We start from the raw sequence: 22,217 nt of genomic DNA on the forward strand, positions 1-22,217 counted from the left end.
ATGGGGAAGCAGGCTGGCCCTTTATTCTGTGCCTGATACCAGGGAGCCTAAAGCTATCAGGACCTCAGAGGTAGTGAGTTCAGGTTTCAGGTCTTCTTGTACTGTGTTACCTACAGAGCAGAAATGACTCAGGCATACAGGTCTGGGATAAGTTCTGAGGCTCCAAATGGTCAAGCCCCAGGTCAGTGACACAAAGCCTGACACTCATTAAAGAAAAGCTTCCACAGAGCCTGCCACCTATGAGGTATTGTCTCATTCTTTAACTCATGGAGTCTGCCAAATACCCCCACAGAACACATATTATCAAGCCCAGTACATGGGAGGAAATGAGACACCTCAGAAGGTAAAATGATTTGGCCAGGCGCGGTGGCTCATGCCTGTAATCCCAGCACTTTGGGAGGCCGAGGCAGGTGGAGCAAGAGGTCAGGAGTTCAAGACTAGCCTGTCCAACATGGCAAAACCCTGTCTCTACTAAAACTACAAAAAATTAGCCGGGCATGGTGGCAGGCGCCTGTAATCCCAGCTACTCCAGAGACTGAGGCAGGAGAATTGCTTGAACTTAGGAGGTGTAGGTTGCAGTGAGCTGAGATTGCGCCACTGCACTCCAGCCTGGGTGACAAGAACAAAACTCTGTCTCAAAAAAAAAAAATAATGTAAAAGGATTCACCAAGGTCAGACAGCAACTGATTCAGCAAATATTTACTGAGCACCTGGATGTGTCAGGCACGGTTCTGGGCACTGAGAGAAAGTAATTAACAGAACAGACATGGTCCACGCCTCACAGAACTGACATTCCAGAAGGGAAGCCAGATAGTAAACAAATGCATTATATAATGTCAGGAAGTATAATAAAGCAGGATAAGGGACAGACACTCAGAGTGACAAGGCCACAAAGCTGGAGCCAGGCTTAGAATTTGGGTCTCTGAGATTCCAGATGGATAAACAGGTGGAGGTTCCTGGGGAGTGGCCACCTGGGGGCATGGAAGCTCCATACCCCTTCCCCCATAATTTGCCCTCTTCATCTCTTCATCTATATCCTATATAATATCCTTTATAATAAACAAATAAACTAAAAAAATGAATTCAGGTCTCCCTACTCTGGTCCAAAGATGACTTTTTTCATAACACGACTGCCTTACAGACTAGGTGCAGAAATACCAATGATAAAAGTAGCATGGGCACGGTGGCTCACTCCTGTAATCCCACACTTTGGGAGGCCGAGATGGGTGGATCACCTGAGGTCAGGAGTTCGAGACCAGACTGGCCAACGTGGCAAAACCCCGTCTCTACTAAAAATACAAAATTAGTCGGGCGTGGTGGCAGGTGCCTGTAATCCCAGCTACTGGGGTTGCTGAGGCAGGAGAATCGCCTGAACCTGTGAGGTGGAGGTTGTAGTGAGCCAAGATCGTGCTATTGCACCCCAGCTGGGGCAACAAGAACGAAACTTCATCTCCAAAAAAAAAAAAAAAGTAGCATGGGGCAAAAGTATTAAGGCACTAATTGCTCTGGCCATTCAGAGGAAAGAACAAACTGTTTTGGTGTGAGGCATTCAAGGAAGGTTCCATGGCAGAGTTGGTAGCTGAGCTGAACATAAAAGGGTAGAACACAATTCTGACAGGAGATGAAGGTGAGAACATTTCTCCACCCCCATCAGCCTCTCTCTAGCTCACTGTCCTATTTGATATTTCCTTTTTTTTTTTGAGACAGAGTCTCGCTCTGTCGCCCAGGCTGGAGTGCAGTGGCCGGATCTCAGCTCACTGCAAGCTCCGCCTCCCAGGTTCCCGCCATTCTCCTGCCTCAGCCTCCCAAGTAGCTGGGACTACAGGCACCCACCACCTCGCCCGGCTAGTTTTTTGTATTTTTTAGTAGAGACGGGGTTTCACCGTGTTAGCCAGGATGGTCTTGATCTCCTGACCTCGTGATCCGCCCGCCTCGGCCTCCCAGAGTGCTGGGATTACAGGCGTCAGCCACTGCACCTGGCCATATTTTGTGTTTTTTTACAACAGAGTCTTGCTGTATCGCCCAGACTGGAGTGCGGTGGCACAATCTGAGCTCACTGCAAGCTCCACCTCCCGGGTTCACACCATTCTGCCTCAGCCTCCTGTGTAGCTGGAACTACAGGCACCCGCCACCTTGCCCGGCTAGTTTTTTGTATTTTTTAGTAGAGACGGGGTTTCACCGTGTTAGCCAGGATGGTCTTGATCTCCTGACCTTGTGATCCTCCGTCTCGGCCTCCCAAAGTGCTGGGATTACAGGCTTGAGCCACCACGCCTGGCCTTGATATTATCTTAACAGTCCTTAGGATTTCCTGACATTGTCCAGTTTATCTATTTCTTGTCTGCATGGATCTAGCCTGTTTTCTTCACCACTGTATGTCTATACAGCACTGTCTACCTTTCTGGTTGATGGAAATATTCTAACTGCACTGTCTGGTACGGTAGCCCCCAGCCATATGTGGCTATTGAGCACCTGAAGCTTAGCTAGTACAACTCAGGAAGTGGATTTTTAATTTAAATGTCAATTTCAATAGCTACCTGTGGCTGGTGGCTACTATGTTGGGCAGTGTAGCTCTAGAACCCAGAACAGTGCCTGAAATTTAGAAGTTTCTCAATAAATATTTGTGGAATGAGTAAGACAGTGAATGAACATATTCTGGAAAGGGGATAATATAAGCAAGTGCAGAATGGCAGAAAACCCAAAAAGGTATTTGGGAAATAGCAGACTCAGTTCACAGACACGTGAAGGGAAGTGGCAGGACGTAGAGCTGCGAGGGGCAGAGCCTGATGGGGACTTGGGTGCTCTGCTCAAAAGTTAGCCCTGTGACCTGTGGACAGTGGGCTGGTACTGAGGATTTTTAAAGCAGGTGAATGCCACATGAGCACAGCCGTGGTTCGAGAATACTCATCTAGAGGCCATGTGTGGGAGGAAATAGAGGGCCTGGGGATCCCACTGCTTGTGAACTGGTGTGCTAGGGGCATGATCAGGAAGGCAGGGGTGAGGTAAGGAGGAGTCAGACTTCGAGACATGAGTCAGGAGCTTCAGGATTTCAGCGTAAAAGGAGGATCTCAGAACCCCAGGGGCTGTGATTAGGAAGTCCCTCTCATCTTCCCTAGAGTGCTTCCCTTGTCAGTGTCCTGCAGCCAATGCTGAAAGTCATGATGCTGACAGTGCTGCTTAGGCTACTCTGATGTGGACAGATAAGCCTAAAGGTCTTTCTTTAATATGCCATAACATGAGGCCTCTAATGTCACAAGTTTCCAAATAACTGTCCTGTCATGACAGCTGAAGGATGAAAGCCGTAAGTGTTTCCAAGGCATTTAAGAGCACCAAGAATAACTGTCATGAGTACTTATGGATTTGAGTTCAAATGGTATTGATTTCAAAGTTTCCCCTGTACTGACAGCCCTAGTAAGCGTGGATTCACTGGGCTTATTCCCTACCCACAGTGCATGATGTCAGTACAGTTGGAGAATTCATCTTGACAGCCAGATGAATCAAGGTGACATAAAAAATAGGCCCTGCAATGGGAGTGATGACATTTTAAATCCTTGGTGTCAGGAAAACCAGAAACCTGTCACCAAGCATTTAGTATCGCCTTTCTTTTTGGTCTTATCTTCTGGGGCCTCAAACAATGAAACTGTGTTAATGGGAGGTCCTCACAGAGCGAACATGCACTGGCTGGTTTTGGAGACGTGTAGTCAAGTGGTGGAAAATGGAACTGAAAAGGTGCGATGGGTTAGATTTAGGAGGGTTAAACGGAGACATCTAGCTTTGATGTGGTAGGCAGCAAGCAGCCAATGATTATTTCTGAGCACAGAAATGAAAGTAAGTTCTGTAAATAAAATCAAAGAATACAAACAAAATAAAAATTTAAGTTGGTTCATGATGTGATGCTGGTTGCTGGGCATTTTGGCAAAGTTCTCCAAAGGTAACAAATTTCACAGGCAACAGTTTTTTGGATCTGATCTGTTTTTGGCAGCAACTGTCATATCCTAGATTGACAGAAACCATGTCCAGGGCAAACATTTTCTATGACAGGAAGAGAGTGGGGCTGCCTAAACAGCTTTCGTATTGGATCTGTCTCATAACCTGCTACTATGGGTTCCTCTGCACAGGGGTTGGTAGATATTAGCAAGTTTAGGCTTCTGTCTCTGAAAGTAACAGCTCTGAACTCTTTTGGGGGTCACAGATCCTTTTAAGAATATGATAGCCAGGCACGGTGGCTCATGCCTGTAATCCCAACACTTTGGGAGGCCAAGATGGGTGGCTCACTTGAGGTCAGAAGTTCGAGACCAGCCTGGCCAACGTGGCAAAACCCAGTCTCTACTAAAAAACAGGCGGTGTGGTGGCAAGCCTGTAATCCCAGCACTTTGGGAGGCAGAGGCAGGCGGATCAAGAGGTCAGGAGATGGGGCCATCCTGGCTAACACAGTGAAACCCGTCTCTACTAAAAAAAATGTGCAAAAACTAGCCGGTGGGCCGAGTGGCGAGGCGCCTGTAGTCCCAGCTACCGGGAGGCTGAGGCAGGAGAATGGCGTAAATCCGGGGCCCGGAGCTTGCAGTGAGCGAGATCCGGCCACTGCACTCCAGCCCCTTAGGCTGACAGAGGCGAGACTCCGCCTCAAAAAAAAAAAAAATTAGCCAGGTGTGGTGGTGCATGCCTGTAATCCTAGCTACTTAGGAGGCTAAAGCAGGAGAATCGCTTGAACCGGTGAGGCGGAGGTTGCAGTGAGCCAAGATCACGCCATTGCACTCCAGCCTGGGGAACAAGAGCAAGACTCCATCTCAAAAAAAAAAAAAAAAAAAAAAAGTGTGATAAAAGCTAAGGACCCTGTGTCCAGAAAAATGCACGTGAACATTTTTGCATCCAACCCCACCTGTGGACTACAGATGACAGCTCTGCTACTAGATGTTTCTTTCAGGCTCTGAGCCTCAGGAGTCAAGACTCAGAGTGTGGCCAATGTGGGGGATGGAGCAGAATGGACCTGGACTGTGCTACTCCCGTGCGTGCTAAGACAGCATGTGCCAGAGAGGCCTGATCCTGAGCTTAGGACTCATTTGTATTCTCTCTGGCTCATCATAAACTGCTTGTTGCTTTGTACAAATCTTTTCATCCTTCTGTGCTTCTCCTTTCCACACAACAGCAAGGCTTGCTGCTTTATCACATCTGTCGTTCCAGGTAGCTAAGGGCTTTAATAAGGCCTCCTTTCCAGAGGAATTGAAAGCCTAAGACATGTGCTAGTAGAGCAGTGCTGGCAGGCCTGAAGGATTGGCGCCTGCCCATGCTGTGGGCCTCTCCTCAGAGAAGCAGTCTGGTGGCCTGGCACAGATGGTGCAGTTGGTTCTGTGGCAGATGCAAGCCAAGCTTGACAGTCAGTGGGCTCCTCAGCAGCTGGGCAGCACTCTGGGGAATGAATGCTAGGTGATAGCTGGGCAGGCCAGCCTCTGTTGTGGCTCAGGCTGTTCAGAATACATCCCTGAGTAAGAAATCGTTTCAGGGCCGGGCGCGGTGGCTCAAGCCTGTAATCCCAGCACTTTGGGAGGCCGAGGCGGGTGGATCACGAGGTCAGGAGATCGAGACCATCCTGGCTAACATGGTGAAACCCCATCTCTACTAAAAATACAAAAAACCAGCCGGGCGTGGTGGCGGGCGCCTGTAGTCCCAGCTACTCGGAGGCTGAGGCAGGAGAATGGCGTGAACCTGGGAGGCGGAGCTTGCAGTGAGCCGAGATCGCGCCACTGCACTCCAGCCTGGGTGACACAGCGCGAGACTCCGTCTCAAAAAAAAAAAAAAAAAAAAAAAGAAATCGTTTCAGAACCTTCTAGGAGGAATTTCTCTTAAAGGAGGAATTTTCCTTCTATATAGACACTGGAGGAAAGGTCTCTAGCTAGAGGCCAACTATACTGTGGCTTAGCAGTCATAGTGTAACCTCTCAAGATAAACCAACCCAGCTCGTGAGCTGTGGGGTACCTACCAGGAAGGACAGCTTCGCCTCGTCAGTACTCTCGATGCCTTTTGTGTCAAATTTGCCTTGCTGGAGGCTGCTGTGCATGATGTTCACGGCACTTGTCACCCCGCGCTGGATGTCCTGGAAGGTAGTGGCCGGGAAGCCCATCCGCAGCTTGTTACACAGAACATCCCTGGGGGACAGGATGGTATAGAGGGATTGACAGTGCTCAACTTGGCCACCAGGACAGAAAGACCTGTGTCCACCACCCTGACGCAGCAGCACAAGGTGCTCTTTTAGGGGGTATAACCAGTCCTTAAGACCACTGTAGGAGACCTGAGGAGCCAGGGTATGAAAGTAACCAGCACCCCTCAAGGACACTGATGTGACAAGAACATACAGAGGAGACTGGCCAATCTCCATTGCTTATGAGGCTTTTAGCCATCACCACTGCACTCCAACAAAGCTGTGCAGCTGGCCAGGTGCGGTGGCTCAAGCCTGTAATCCCAGCACTTTGGGAGGCCGAGACGGGCGGATCACGAGGTCAGGAGATCGAGACCATCCTGGCTAACACGGTGAAACCCCATCTCTACTAAAAAAAAATACGAAAAACTAGCCGGGCGAGGTGGTGGGCGCCTGTAGTGCCAGCTACTCGGGAGGCTGAGGCAGGAGAATGGCGCAAACCCAGGAGGTGGAGCTTGCAGTGAGCTGAGATTGCTCCACTGCACTCTAGCCTGGGCGACAGAGCGAGACTCTGTCTCAAAAAAAAAAAAAAAAAAAGCTGTGCGGCTTAGTGAATGCAGTACCATGTAGGAGCTGAGAACAGGTTTTGAGTCACTCAGTTCTGGATTCTACCTCTTACTCCTAAGTGGTGGATCTTTGACGAGGATGCAATCTCCCTAAAGCCCAGTTTCCTCATCTATAAAACAGAGCTAATAGTACCTACCTCATAGGGTTGTTATTAGGACTTCAAAAGAGCAGGAGGTTAGCATGGTGCTGACAATGGTACCTAGTGGTGGTATTATTCATCTGAACTGCCTGTTCTCTCTCCTCCGTCTAAGGGCCCATAGCTCCTTCAGTCTAGTCCAGGGAACAGAAATTTGGCCTATGAGATATATGGCTGATCAACAGCTTCCTGGAGCCAAGGATACTATCTTAGGGATAGGAGCTTATGTCCTGTATAGAACTTAACTAGAATCATGAGGACAAAGGGCAGAAACAAATGGGCTTCGGGAATCAACAGGAAGGGCCTTTCTGCCTAGAAAGGAGAAAGGGAGTCAACTGTACCTGAAGTCAGACTCCAGCTCTGTGGTGGCGAGGTTGATCATGGCACAGAGACAGTCAATGCTGGAGCTGGACAGAGCCCGTCCAATGCACTTCTTAACAATGTAGAAGACATCATCCACCATGCTGGAGGTCAACTGGCCCTTCTCATAGGTGTCCAGAGCCACAGCCTACCCAAAAGGCAAAGTCAACACTGAGGGTCCCAGTTGTGCATGTCATCTTCTAGATGATTCTGGATGGCCCTAGCTCTGCTCCCTTTTCTGTACCTTGTCCATGTTTCTCCCAACATGGCGTGTTCTGGTCACGAACTCATGTGCATCCTCCTTGTCAAAATAGCTCACTTCCCTATTGATCACTAGGTGAACAAATTAAATATTTTGGGCCTTAGCCCTGCAGAGATCCATTACCTGGGGGGTGTAAGACATCTGCAGAGGCCCTACTTCCCTGAGGCTCCTTACCCACAAACCTTCAGGGAGGCAGGGAACAAGTGGGTTCCCTGGAGAGCTGAGCTGTTCTTTTGTAATTCTTGGGAAGGAGGTCCTAGCTGGGTATACAAAGAGCACGACTCCAAAGATGCTCTCTAACCATACAAAGTGGTTCCATTCAATCTGCATGCAAGAGTATTCTCGAAGCGGGACCAAAAAATATGACATGCCTCATGCATTTCCTTTAGCCTGGCTTCTTGGACTGGAAACCCCATTTCCAAGAGATGAGTCCTATGTCCTACCTTATTGACAGTCTCCCTCATGAAGTACTCCTCCATGGTAACATATAAGCCAATTAGCTCCTGCATGGTACAGCTCAAAAGGCAGTTATTGAGGAGTTTGTCCAGACACTTCTGGTGCTCTAGGGGACAGCCAAGAAAGGAATACTCATTTTTTTTCCCCAAGGGAAACAGAGCAACTTTTTTCATTTTTTCAGGTTTCTTTCTAGTCTTTCTTCCAAATATGTACATATTTTACATGGTTATAATCACGATACAGATAGCAATTTTGAATTCTGCTTTAAAAAAGTATATCATAAATATTTTCCATGTTTTCACCTACCTTATTTTTCATGACTATGTGGCATTTCATCAGGTGCATAATCCACATTTTAAAAACTACTCAACTCTTTTTTTTTTTTTTTTTGAGACGAAGTTTCGTTCTTGTTGCCCAGGCTGGAGTGCAATGGCATGATCTCAGCTCACTGCAACCTCCACCTCCCAGGTTCAAACAATTCTCCTGCCTCAGCCTCCCAAGTAGCTGGGATGATAGGCATGCACCACCACGCCTGGCTAATTTTGTATTTTTAGTAGAGATAGGATTTTTCCATGTTGAGGCTGGTCTCAAACTCCTGACCTCAGGTGATCTGCCCGCCTCGGCCTCCCAAAGTGCTGGGATTACAGGTGTGAGCCACCGTGCCCGGCCTTATTTTTAACTTTTATGTTGTTTCATGTGAAATTGAGAAAAAAAACCACTCTATTTTTAGACACCTGGTTATTTCCAAATGTTTTGCCATTACTGGAGATAACAGAATATTACAATAATTGGAGATTATAGTGAATACTTTTGTACGAAAAACTTTTTACTCCTTTTCCATTATTCCCTTAGGATTAATTAATAGGAGTCAAAAGATGTTAAGTTTCCATGGCAAAGACAAAAATACGCTGCATATAGAATATTTCGTTCTCTACACCAGTACTGTCCAACAGAATTTCTGTGATAATGAAAATATTTTGGTCAGGTGTGGTGGCTCACATTTGTAATCCCAGCACTTTGGGAGGTCAAGGTGGGAGGATCACTTGGGTCCAGGAGTTTTGAGACCAGCCTGGGCAATAGAGCAATACTCTGTCTCTACAAAAAATAAACAAACAACAAGAAAAGAGAAAACATTCCGTATCTGTTATCTGATATAGTAGCCATCGGTCATGTTAGCGATTGAGCACTTGAAATGTGATGAACATAACTTAGGAACTGAATATTTTTATTTGTTTTATTAAAATTCTTTTATTCCCCAGAATCCAGGTGAGAAGGATGGATTTAAAATTTTATTTAATTGTAATTAAATTTGAATTTGAATTTCAATTCATGAATGGCTACGTATTGGGCAGCACAGCTCTGAACAGTGATAGTCATCATTATTGCTTCTCGGTCTTTTGGCTAAGATCAAATGATAGTCATCATTGACATCAACATGCGAACTCCAAATGAGCAAACAATTTCCTTTATACACTGATCCTGTAACGCCCCTGCCACGTATTATTGGCACAAGCTATGCGGAATGCCACAGATGCTGGGTAGGTCTCAAGTCCCCAGTCCAAAGAACCCTGCATATATTTGCCCAGCAGGATTTTTTTTTCCTTTAACTCTTGCTTTAGTAGCCAGCAGGAATTAAATGGTTATCTTAAAAACCTAGCGAGTCAATCTGTAAATGAAATTGGACTCCAGCATACCTTTACAAAATTTTTTTTTTTTTTTTTTTTTTTTTTTTTTTTTTGAGACAGAGTCTTGCTCTGTCGCCCAGGCTGGAGTGCAGTGGCGGATCTCGGCTCACTGCAAGCTCCAGCCTCCCGGGTTCGCCATTCTCCTGCTGCCTCAGCCTCCCGGTGGCTGGGACTGCAGGTGCCCGCCACCTCATCCGGCTAGTTTTTGTATTTTTTTAGTAGGGGCGGGGTTTCACCGTGTTAGCCAGGATGGTCTCAATCTCCACCGGCCTGCGTGATCAAGCCTCTCGGCCTCCCAAAGTGCTGGGATTACAGGCGAGCCGCGCCCACGACCTGGAAATTTGCCCAAGGGCTGGTGAAACCAAGCAATCAGCACTGGGCGAGCGACAGCCGAATCGCAGTCCCGAGGTCGAGACCATCCACAACCTTCTGATGGCTCCATCTCCTGTAAACAACCCGGAGGCCGAGAATGGCCCAGCGCCAGTCCCAGCTACTTTCGGAAGGAAGCAGTAGGAAATGGCGTGAACCAGGAGAAGCCGAGCGATGAAGCTGAGATCGATACTAACCCTGAAGCATTTAAACCGAACCTCCGTCTCAAAAGCCACAAAAAATGTTTATCTTTTTAATTTTTTTTAGGGCGGAGTCTCGCTCTATCGCCAGGCTGGAGTGCAGTGCGCGATCGGCTCACTGCAAGCTCCGCCTCCGGGTTCTTGCTCCATTCTCCTGCCTCCAGCCTCCTGAGTAGCTGGGACTGTTGTCCGCCACCTCGCCCAGCTAGTTTTTGTATTTTTAGTAGGGTAGGGTTTTTCAGCAAGGGGATGGTCTCGATCCTCCTGACCGCCGTGATCCACCGTCTCGGCCTCCCAAAGGTGCAGGATTACAGGCTTGAGCCACACACCCAGCCCGGCCTATCTTTTTATTTTAATTGGGGGAATTTTTAGAGATGGGGTTTCACTATGTTGACCAGGCTTGGTCTCAAACTCCTGGGCTCAAGCGATCCTTCCTCCTCGGCCTCCCAAAGTGTTGGGATTAGGCATGAGCCACCATACCCAGCCAAAATTTTTCTTTTAATATAGTGACAAGGTCTTGTCATGTTGCCCAGGCTGGTCTTGAACTGAGCAAGCAATTCTCCTCCCCAGCCTCCCAAAGCGTTGGGATTACAGATGTGAGCCACTACACCCAGCCCCGTTTCTTATCAATGTAAATTATTCCTTGAAAAATTGTGACTAGGGGAACTGGGAGACTGAAAGGGACAGGAGGATTCCTGTACATTATATACTCTTTTTTTTTTTTCCTGAGACAGAGTCTGGCTCTGTTGCCCGGGCTGGAGTGCAGTGCCGCGATCTCAGCTCTATGAAACCTTTGACCCCTGGAGTTCAAGCAATTCTCCTGTCTCAACCTCCCGAGTAGCTGGGACTACAGGTGCATGGCACCATGCTCAGCTAATTTTTTTATTTTTATTAGAGATGGGGTTTCACCATATTGGTCAGGCTGGTCTCAAACTCTGACATCCACCCGCCTTGGCCTCCCAAAGAGCTGGGATTACAGATGTGAGCCACCGCACCCGGCCTATGTACTTTGTTTTTTTTTTTAAAACAACAACAACAACAACAAAACACTTTACTGAAGTATAATTTCTATCTATACAATTTAAAACAGGGCATCAGTGTCTTCATCTGTAAAGTGATTAGATGGCCTCAAAGATCTAGTCCAATTCTAAAATCCAGTACATTTAGATTTCCTCCTGGGAGTCAATTTGTCTACAGACCACCAGGGGCTAGTAAGTCCCAATTGTTTCCTTAATAAGAGATCTGTGGCTTAACTATTAAGAAACACTGCCGATTATATCTCAACCCTCCCCAAAAATATGGGAAATATTTTTACCTTGCTTCACTTCTTCCGAGGCCATGGAGTCCCCCACCTCAAAATCAGAGCTAATCCTCTTCCTGAGGAAGCGTAAGTAGAGCTCGCTGCGGGCATTCATCAGGGTGACCTCAGTCAGGATGGGGTCCAGTTCTCTGAGACACATGGAGCAGAAGGAACAGGAGGACAGTGGATTCCCTTAGACACAAGAGCTACAGGGAAAACAGAGTCCTGAATTCCCCCTCCCCACTGGGCCCATAAGGAACAGCTCCGCCAGATGGCCCTCCTAGCTCAGCTGGCCCAATTAGATTCAGAGACAGGTGTCAACCACATTTTCCATTTACCTGTTTCACCTAAATCATTCACTCCCTAAAATTCTGCCAGACCTAAATAAAAGGTTGGGAGGTGTGTCTTCTTTTCTTTTCTTTCTTTCTTTCTTTTTTTGAGATGGAGTCTCACTGTGTCGCCCAGGCTGGAGTGCAGTCGCGCAATCTCGGCTAACTGTGAGCTCCACCTCCTGGGTTCACACCATTTCTCCTGCCTCAGTCTCCTGAGTAGCTGGGACTACAGACTACATGCCCGGATAATTTTTTGTATTTTTATTAGAGATGGGGTTTCACCATATAAGGAAGGATGGTCTCAATCTCCTGACCTTGTGATCCACCCGCCTCAGCCTCCCAAAATGCTGGAATTACAGGCATGAGCCACCGCGCCCGGCCTGTTTCCTTTTCTTTTCTTTTTCTTTCTTGAGACAGAGTCTCGCTGTCGCCCAGGTTGGAGTGCAGTGGCGCAACCTTGGCTCACTGCAAGCTCTGCCTTCCAGGTTCTTGCCATTCTCCTGCCTCAGCCTTCTGAGTAGCTGGGAGTACAGGTGTCCGCCACCAGCCCGGCTAATTTTTTGTATTTTCAGCAGAGACAGGGTTTCACCGTGTTAGCCAGGATGGTCTCGATCTCCTGACCTCGTTATCCACCTGCCTCAGCCTCCTAAAGTGCTGGGATTACAGGTGTGAGCCACCATGCCTGGCCTTTTTTTTTTTTTGAGATGCAGTCCTGCTCTGTCGCCCAGGCTGGAGTGCAGTGGTGCAATCTCGGCTCACTGCAACCTCCACCTCCTGGGTTCACGCCATTTCTCCTGCCTCAGCCTCCCGAGTAGCTGGGACTACAGGTGCCCACCACCATGCCCAGATAAATTTTTGTATTTTTACTAGAGATGGGGTTTCACTGTATAAGGGAGGATGGTCTCGATCTCCTGACCTCGTGATCCACCCGCCTCGGCCTCCCAAAGTGCTGGAATTACAGGTGTGAGCCACCGCGCCCGGCCTATTTTCTTTTCTTTCTCTTTTTTTTTGAGACAGAGTCTCACTGTGTCGCCCAGGCTGGAGTGCAGTCGCGCAATCTCGGCTAACTGCGAGCTCCACCTCCTGGGTTCACGCCATTCTCCTGCCTCAGCCTCCCGAGTAGCTGGGACTACAGGTGCCTGCCACCATGCCCGGCTAATTTTTTTGTATTTTTAGTACAGACGGGGTTTCACTGTGTTAGCCAGGATGGTCTTGATCTCCTGACCTTGTGATCCACCCGCCTCAGCCTCCCAAAGTGCTGGGATTACAGGCATGAGCCACCGTGCCCAGCCATTCGTCTTGCTCTGTTGCTTAGGCTGGAGTGCAGTGGTGCAATCTCAGCTCACTGCAACCTTCACCTCTAGGTTCAAGTGAGTCTCATGCCTTAGACACATTAGTAGCTGGGATTAGAGGTATGTGCCACCCCACCTGGCTGATTTTTGTATCTTTAGTAGAGATGGGATTTTACCATGTTGGCTAGGCTGGTCTCAAACCCCTGGCCTCAAGTGATCCTCCTGCCTTGGCCTCTTAAAGTGCTGGGATTATAGGCATGAGCCACAATGCCTGGCCTCTTTTGTGGTTTGAATAAAGATTATCTATGACCAGGTGCAGTGGCTCACGCCTGTAATCCCAGCACTTTGGGAGGCCGAGGCGGGCAGATCACGAGGTCAGGAGATCAAGATCATCCTGGCTAACATGGTGAAACCCTGTCTCTACTAAAAATACAAAAAATTAACCAGGTGTGGTGGTGGGCACCTGTAGTCCCAGCCACTCAGGAGACTGAGGCAGGAGAATGGTGTGAATCTGGAAGGTGGAGCTTGCAGTGAGCAGAGATTGTGCCACTGCACTCCAGCCTGGGCGACAGAGCAAGACTCTGTCTCATAAAAAAAAAAAAAAAGTAAAAGTTTGGATGGATTACAGTGGCTCATGCCTGTAAGTGCTTTGGGAGGCCGAGGCAGGGGGATCATTTGAGATCTGGGGTTTAAGACCAGCCTGGGCAACATAGCAAGCCCTCATCTCTACCAAAAATTAAAAAATTGGCTGAGCATGGTGGCTCATGCCTGTAATCCCAGCACTTTGGGAGGCTGAGGTGGGTGGATCACCTGAGGTCAGGAGTTTGAGACCAGCCTGGCCAACATGGCAAAACCTCATCTCGGCCGGGTGCAGTGGCTCACGCCTGTAATCCCAGCACTTTGGGAGGCTGAGGCGGGCAGATCGCGAGGTCAGGAGATCGAGACCATCCTGGCTAACATGGTGAAACCCCGTCTCTACTAAAAACACACAAAAAAAATTAGCCGGGCAAGGTGGTGGGCGCCTGTAGTCCCAGGTACATGGGAGGCTGAGGCAGGAGAATGGCGTGAACCTGGGAGGTGGAGCTTGCAGGGAGCCGAGATCGTGCCACTGCACTCTAGCCTGGGCAACAGAGCGAGACTCTTGTCTAAGACAAACAAACAAAGAAACAAACAAAAAACTCATCTCTACTAAAAATACAAAAAAAATAACCGGGCGTGGTGGCACATGCCTATAGTCCCAGCTACTTGGGAGGCTGAGGCAGGAGAATTGCTTGAACCTGGGAGGTGGAGGTTGTGGTGAGCCGAGACCACGCAACGCCACTGCACTCCAGCCTGGGCAACAGAGCGAGACTGCCTCAAAAAAAAAAAAAAAAATTAGCTAGGAGTGGTGACTGTAATCCTAGCTAGTCAGGAGCTACTCGGGAGGCTGAGGCTGAGTTACTCGAGGCTCACCTGAGTCCACGAGTTGGTGGTCACAGTGAGCTGGGATTCTGTCGCTGTACCACTTCACTCCAGCCTGGGAAACAGAGACCCTATTTCTAATTAAAAAAAAAGAACGTAAAAGTTTAAAACTTTAGGATAGTAGTCACCTTTGTGGGAAGGGAAGAGGAGAGTCACTCTGGGGGCTTCAAAAGTGTAGTCATGCTACATAAGAACATTTTGGTCAAAAATGAATTGCTGGGCTGGGCATGGTGGCTCAAGCCTGTAATCCCATCACTTTGGGAAGCCTCTGGGAGGTGAGAGAATCACCTGAGCCCAGGAGTTCGAGACAAGCCTAGGCAACATGGCAAAACCTCGTCTCTACAAAAAATACAAAAATTAGCCCAGCGTGGTGGTGTACACATATGGTCCCAGCTACTCAGAAGGCCGAGGTGGGAGGATTGCTTAAGCCTAGGAGGTCGAGGCTAAGTGAGCCATGATCATACCACTGTACTGCACTCTGGCCTGGGCAACAAAGCAAGACCCTATCTCAAAAAAAAAAAAAAAACAACAAAAAAAATCCCCAAAACAACAAGAAAAAAAACTGTATCGGTATACACAAGAGTGTTCCCATAATATTATAATACTGTATTTTTACTGTACCTTTTCTATGTTTAGATATGTTTAGATACACAAGTACTTACCATTGTGTTCTAATTGCCTATGGTATTCAGTACAGTAATATGCCATACAGGTTTACAGCCTAGGAGCAATAGGCTGCATCATATAGCCTAGGTGTGTAGTAGGCTAAGTACACTCTATGATGTTGACACAATGGAAGTCACCTAGTGATGTATTTCTCAGAATGTACTCCAGTTGTTGACAGGGTATGGTGGCTCATGCCTATAATCTCAGCACTTTGGGAGGCCATGGTGGGCAGATCACTTGAGGTCAGGAGTTCAAGAAAAACCTGGCCATCATAGCGAAACCCTGTCTCTACTAAAATTATAAAAAATTAGCCAGGAGTGGTGGTGCACGCCTGTAGTTCTAGTTACCTGGGAGCCTGAGGGAGGAGAATCACATGAACCCGGGAGGCAGGGGCTGCAGTGAGCCAAGATCATGCTACTGCACTTCAGCGTGGGTGACAGAGTGAAACTCTGTCTCAAAAAAAAAAAAAAAAAGTATTCCAGTCATTAAATGACACATGATTGTACTGGTTTTTATTTTATTTTATTTTATTTTAATTTTTAGTTTTTGAGATGGAGTCTCGCTCTGTAACCCAGGATGGAGTGCAGTGGTGCGATCTTGGCTCATTGCAACCTCTGCCTCCTGGGTTCAAGCGATTCTCCTGCCTCAGCCTCCCGAATAGCTGGGACTACACGCACGCATCACCATGCCCAGCTAATTTTTGTATTTTTAGTAGAGAAGGGGTTTCACCATATTGGCCAGGCTGGTCTCAAACTCCTGACCTTGTGATCTGCCTGCCTCGGCCTCCCAAAGTGCTGGGATTACAGGCGTGAGCCACCACGCCCAGCTGATTATGATTTATTACACATTTTATTTGCACATACTTTTGTTCATGATACATTCCACTGAAAAATAAGAGTAATTGATAAAATATTTCAAAAACACAGACCACATTGTAACAGAGTCATCTGAATTATATATACATGGTTACCAATTCAAACTCTTGTGGGCTAAAGAAAAGAGGATTATTACCTTGGTTCGATTTTTTCTGTTGTAGAATTTCTCATCAAGTTGTTCTGAACATGCCGGAACTGCAACATACCACAGGAATGAGAATATTCTTCCCCACTCCCATATCTATTGGCCTCTTACTGGTCACTCCAAACTTTTGGCACACAAGAACGTTTAGGTTTAGTTTGCTTACTGGGTTTACCTTCCCTTCAAGCCAGCAGTGGACTTTCAAGATGACAGGCCAAAGATTTGTTTTTCGGTTGGATGCTAATACTACTCACTTCTATTACTGTGCTTAAAAGTCATGCTAAGAGTGTTCCAATAGACTACTATTTATAGTGTCCTAGTCTGGAGTTCTAGAAATACAATTGTATGAGGCCACTCCTATTTCTATGTTGTACTTTTACTTTCTCTGCTCAAAAGAAGGAAAAAATAAAGTTCTGAAAAAGCAAACGTTATCTTTAACATCTGAGGAATGAAGGGGAAATTGGAGACAATTACTTGGACACTTAATAGGACCTCAATAAATAGAATTGTCATTATATCACCAGAGGGCACTGTTGCACATTTTATGATAGAGAACTGGTCTACTACTTCTGCTGTGTTCTTTTCAGGAAGCCCTTTTTATTTCTGTTCTGGTCTTGAACTGAGGCCATCCTCATCTCGACAACACCTCAAGTCCAAGGTAAGCTGGCAATGGGCAAGATGCAGGCCAGTTTGTGCTGAGCATTAATTTTTCTTCTGTCTGCATCTTTCTTCACTGTTCCCCCTCCAAGTTATTCTACTCAGTGTTCCTGGCTAAAGCTGCTACCAAACCCCACCTGGAGCTTCCCCTGCTCACCTGCTGGTGGTAGTCCCTTTGCTTGATGAACTTGTCTACCACCTTCTCCACCTGTCTGTCACATTCCACCTGCAGATATTTGATCAGCGTATACAGTCTCCCTGGCCCATAATAGGTCTCCACTATTGGTTGGTGTGTCTCCACAATGCGGGCAATCCCTAGAAGGGAGGAAGCAAGAAGGTTGTAGTATTCTTCCTACAAAATAAGCTTGCTCCATCTAGGACTAACCAAGGGTCTAGGTCAATCCTTTTGGCTGCTTCACTTTATAAAATGAACACAAAATAGGCCTTGTCAATGCTAGGGGTTTCTAAGCAAATATGTTAAATATGCACAGTGCTTGGTACATCAGCAGGCATTTGGTAAGTTACATTGATACTATTTTCTTTTTTTTTTTTTTTTTTTTTTTGAGACGGAGTCTCGCGCTGTCGCCCAGGCTGGAGTGCAGTGGCCGGATCTCAGCTCACTGCAAGCTCCGTCTCCCGGGTTCACGCCATTCTCCGGCCTCAGCCTCCCGAGTAGCTGGGACTACAGGCGCTGCCACCTCGCCCGGCTATTTTTTGTATTTCTTAGTAGAGACGAGGTTTCACCGTGTTAGCCAGGATGGTCTCGATCTCCTGACCTCGTGATCCGCCCATCTCGGCCTCCCAAAGTGCTGGGATTACAGGCTTGAGCCACCGCGCCCGGCCACATTGATACTATTTTCTACAGCAGCATCTTTGGAATCAGCATCACTTGCTTTTCAGTAATTTATTTTAGGGTTAAATTTATTCTTACGGAGTTTGGGGTTTGAGGGTTAGGCAGGATCAAAACACTGGAGAGACTCTAATCTTTGCTTATCAGGCACTGAATCTGGAAGTTATTTAATTCTCCACTCAATTAATACACAGTAAACTACATGATTAAATTAAAGTCATCAAATTAGAAGGGTGAGAAGAAAGGCTAGGATGCAGGTGTCATACAGAAATGTCTCCAGTCTCTCTAGAGTGGAGAAAGAGGCTCACCTTCAAACAGAAGAGTAAGTGTATCTGCAAAGATGACTGCAGCTCTCCGATCACTCATGTCTGTCCCCAGCACCATGAGCAGATTCTCCTCAGCTTTACTGGCCACCTAAAAAAGGAGAAGACCCACATACATTCCTTAGAAAGGCCAGCCTTACACCAGGTATGTCTCAATTTTCCAAAAAGGCCTCCCATCGGCTTTCTTTTTTTTCACATTTCCCTTGATGTTTAGAAGCCCAGGCAGCACAGAGGAAACTCCCTTGAGGGACAGTCTGAGCCTCAGGCAGGACAAAGAATGTGAGCATGGTGTAGCTCCTCTTCCATTATTTTCTTCTCTTGGAAAATACGGACTGCCATTAGCCAAGGGAAAGAGTCCTCAGTTCCAACAATCTCAAAGTGTAACTTTCTATCATTTTTTAAAATAAGAGACAGGGTCTCGCTCTGTTGCCTAGGCTGGAGTACAAGGGAGCCACAGTCATAGTTCACTGTGGCCTTGAACTCCTGGACTCAAGTGATCCTCTCACCTCAGCCTCCTGAGTAGCTGGAACTATAGGCAAGAGCCACCATACCCGGCTAATTTTTAAAAAATTTCTGTAGAGATGGGGTCCTGCTATGTTGCCCAGACTGGTCTCGAACTCCTGGCCTCAAGCAGTCCTCTTGCCTCAGCATCCCAAAGTGCTGGAATTATGTGAGCCATTATGCCTGGCATGCTATCATTAATAGTGCTTTCTCAAGCAGGACAAAACCTGGGTGCTGCAGAAGGGACTTTTACTGGATTAAAGGTAGAAGCCATTTCTAGGTCCCAGGTGGCAAAGTATACTGATAAAAAAAGTACCATAGAGCAGGTTTTTTTGTTTTTTGTTTTTTTTTTGAGATGTAATTTCGCTGGTCACCTAGGCTGGAGTGCAATGGCACAATCTCAGCTCACCGTAGCCTCTGCCTCCCGGATTCAAGCGATTCTCCTGTCTCAGCTTCCCCAGTAGCTGGGATTACAGGCACCTGCCACCACGTCTGGATAATTTTTGTATTTTTTTTAGTAGACACGGGGTTTCATCATGTTGGCCAGGCTGGTCCTGAACTCCTGATCTCAGGTAATCCACCCGCCTCAGCCTCCCAAAGTGCTGGGATTATAGGCATGAGTCACTGCGCCTGGCGTGTATTTTGTTTTTCATTAATTTTTTAGAATGAGTAAAATGCATACTTAAACATTCCAAAGGAACAAAGGAATATTCAGTGAAAAGTAGTTCTTCTTCTAACCTGTGTCTCTTAATTTCCCAATTTTCTTCAGAAGTGACCATTGTTAACCCTTCCAAAAGAAATCCTATGCTTATACAAATATATCTTGATTGCTGACTCCCTCATTTTAAACAGGAATAACAACATATTGTTTTGTACCCTGTTTAACAAACCACGTTAGAGAATAAAATATGTCAGCGCTTAGCGAACGGCATCATTTTTCTTAACGGCATAATAATGGTCTGACAGAGAATTTTTTTGTGGTAGGGGAATGACACACATAGACATATAGCTAAAAAAACAGCTGGGTGGGGTGGTAGTCCCAGGACTTTGGGAGGCTGAGATGGGAGGACTGCTTGAGGCCATGAGTTTGAGACCAGCCTGGGTAACACAGTGAGACCGTTTCTACAAAAAAAAAAAAAAAAAAAAATTAGCAACGCATGGTGGCATGTGCCTGTAGTCTCCACTGCTTGGGAGGCTGAGGCAGGATTGCTTGAGTTTTAAAAGAGTGATTCAGGCCGGGCGCGGTGGCTCACACCTATAATCCCAGCACTTTGGAAGGCTGAGGCGGGTGGATCACCTTAGGTTGGGAGTTTGAGACCAGCATGACCAACATGGAGTAACCCGGTCTGTACTAAAAATACAAAATAAGCTGGGCGTGGTGGCGTATGTCTATAATCCCAGCTACTTGGGAGACTGAAGCAGGAGAATTGCTTGAACCAGGAGGCGGAGGTTGCAGTGAGCTGAGATCATGCCATTGCACTCCAGCCTGAGCAACAAGAGTGAAACTCCATCTCAAAAAAAAAAAAAAAAAAGAATGATTCAACTTGTCAGAGAACTTGCATTTTAATTTCATATGCTTTCATCTGGTCTGTTGGAAATGAATGTGCATTGGCAGATGTCTTGGCCACGTCTGGTACACAGTAGGCTGGCAACAGGTGTGTTGAATGAACACACGCATCCAGTCCTGCCCGGCTACACAGCAAGGGCAGCAAGGGGAGTCATATCCAGGAGAGAGAAAGTATCCATAGAAAGTGGATCCATCTAGTGCCCCAGTTTGCAGGCAGAGAGCCACACAATTATCCTGCCAAGCAATCAGGGTCCATACCTGCTTGCAAAGGTATTCTGAGAACTTTCTTAATCCCTCCTCATGCAGACCCAGCAGTGGGAAGATCTTGAAGAAGCGCTCCACCTGGGGCAGATCACCTTCCTTGGTGGCAATGGCAAACTTCTCTGCCACAATGGCTTTGAGACGTTGCTCAGCTTCCTGCAGCAATTTCAGGTTGGCATCAATCATGCTCCCTGCTCAACAGGGAGAAAATGAATATTCAAGTAAAGAATGGTACTGTGTCAGGTCCATGCCACTTTGTGTAATACTATTCATCCAGCAAATACGTATTAAGTACTTACTATGTGCAAGGTGCTGTGCTAGTAATATATATGACTACATGATGAATCAGCCCTGATCCTACCATCACAGAAGTTAGGATCAAGTAGAAGAGATCAAGTTTGTGCACAAATAATAATGATGAAATACAGTACATGATGTGTCATAAGAAAGGTGCCAAAGGATGGGCACTGTGGCTCACGCCTGTAATCCCAGCACTTTGGGAGGCCGAGATGGGTGAATCACAAGGTCAAGAGATTGAGACCATCCTGGCCAACATGGTGAAACCCCATCTCTACTAAAAATACAAAAATTAGCCGGGCGTGGTGGCGTGCGCCTGTAGTCCCAGTTACTTAGGAGGCTGAGGCAGAAGAATCCCTTTAACCTGGGAGGCAGAGGTTACAGTGAGCCAAGATCATGCCAGTCTGGCAACAGAGCGAGATTCCGTCTCAAAAAAAAGAAAGGTGTCAAAAAGTCACATTTCTGGTTAAAGTAATGAGAAAAGGCTTCCTAGAGAAGGTGACATCCCACCTCTCGAAGATGGGCAGGATTCTGACACCTGCACAGGAGGAACAAACATTCCACGCAAAGGGAATGAAATATACGAAGTGATAGAAGCAGAAAGATGAAAAGAATATTTGCAGAGTAGCATATTCTGTAGCATATGGAGGAGCTTGAGAAATACTTGCACAATGAATGGATGCATAAGTGAATACCATTAACGCTAGAAAGACAGGGTGTGTAAAGATCATGGAAGATCTAAAACATCAGACTAAGAATTTCATTTTATGAGTACGCAATATGGTCAAGTGCAAAGAACCCACTGGTCAGAGAATCAGTAGATCTGGATTCAGCTTCCTTTTCCATAAAATGGGAATACAGTAGTCCCTTCTTATCTGTAGGGGATCCATTCCAAGACCATTATGGATGCCCGAAACCATCGACAGTACTGAACCTTGAATATACTATGTTTTTTCCTATACATGCATATTTACGATAAAGTTTAATTTGTAAATTAGACATATTAAGAGATTAACAATATATAATAAAATATAACAATATACCATAAAAAAAGTTATGCAAGTATAGCCTCTTTTTAAAAAATATCTTATTGTACCGTACTCACCCTTCTTGTGATAAAGGGACAGACAGGATGGCACAAGATTTTATCACACTACTCAGAACAGCAAGCAACTTAAAAGTAGTAAGTTGTTTATTTCTGGAATTTTTCCTTAATATTTTTGGACTAAGGTTGACCATGAGTAACTGAAGCTGCAGGTAACTGAAATGGCAGAAAGTGAAACCACACATAGGGGGGACTACTTTAACAAAGCCTGCCCCAGGATGGTACAGGACCTACATATGGCCTACTACCAGATAAGAAAACTTCCTGGCTGGGCACGGTAGCTTAAGCCTGTAATCCCAGCACTTTGGGAGGCCAAGGCGGGCAGATCACCAGAGATCAGGAGTTCGAGACCAGTCTGTCCAA

General features: G+C 46.6%; 1 protein-coding gene across 2 annotated transcripts in view; it reads right to left on the minus strand.

The window, feature by feature from the left end:
* Positions 1–22,217, minus strand: part of COG4 (component of oligomeric golgi complex 4) — a 42,010-nt gene that overhangs the window by 11,258 nt on the left and 8,535 nt on the right. For both annotated transcript variants that reach the window (XM_003917166.4, XM_021932165.2), the window contains exons 5-12: positions 20,450–20,643; positions 18,109–18,214; positions 17,108–17,265; positions 16,288–16,346; positions 11,541–11,674; positions 7,959–8,077; positions 7,235–7,401; positions 5,975–6,140 (exon numbers count right to left, since the gene is read on the minus strand). In XM_003917166.4, the coding sequence (XP_003917215.1) occupies positions 5,975–6,140; positions 7,235–7,401; positions 7,959–8,077; positions 11,541–11,674; positions 16,288–16,346; positions 17,108–17,265; positions 18,109–18,214; positions 20,450–20,643 (1,103 nt within the window). The remainder of the gene's footprint in view (positions 1–5,974; positions 6,141–7,234; positions 7,402–7,958; positions 8,078–11,540; positions 11,675–16,287; positions 16,347–17,107; positions 17,266–18,108; positions 18,215–20,449; positions 20,644–22,217) is intronic.

The sequence above is a fragment of the Papio anubis genome, chromosome 18 (genome assembly GCF_008728515.1).
Source record: "Papio anubis isolate 15944 chromosome 18, Panubis1.0, whole genome shotgun sequence".
In the NCBI taxonomy this organism is placed as follows: domain Eukaryota; kingdom Metazoa; phylum Chordata; class Mammalia; order Primates; family Cercopithecidae; genus Papio; species Papio anubis.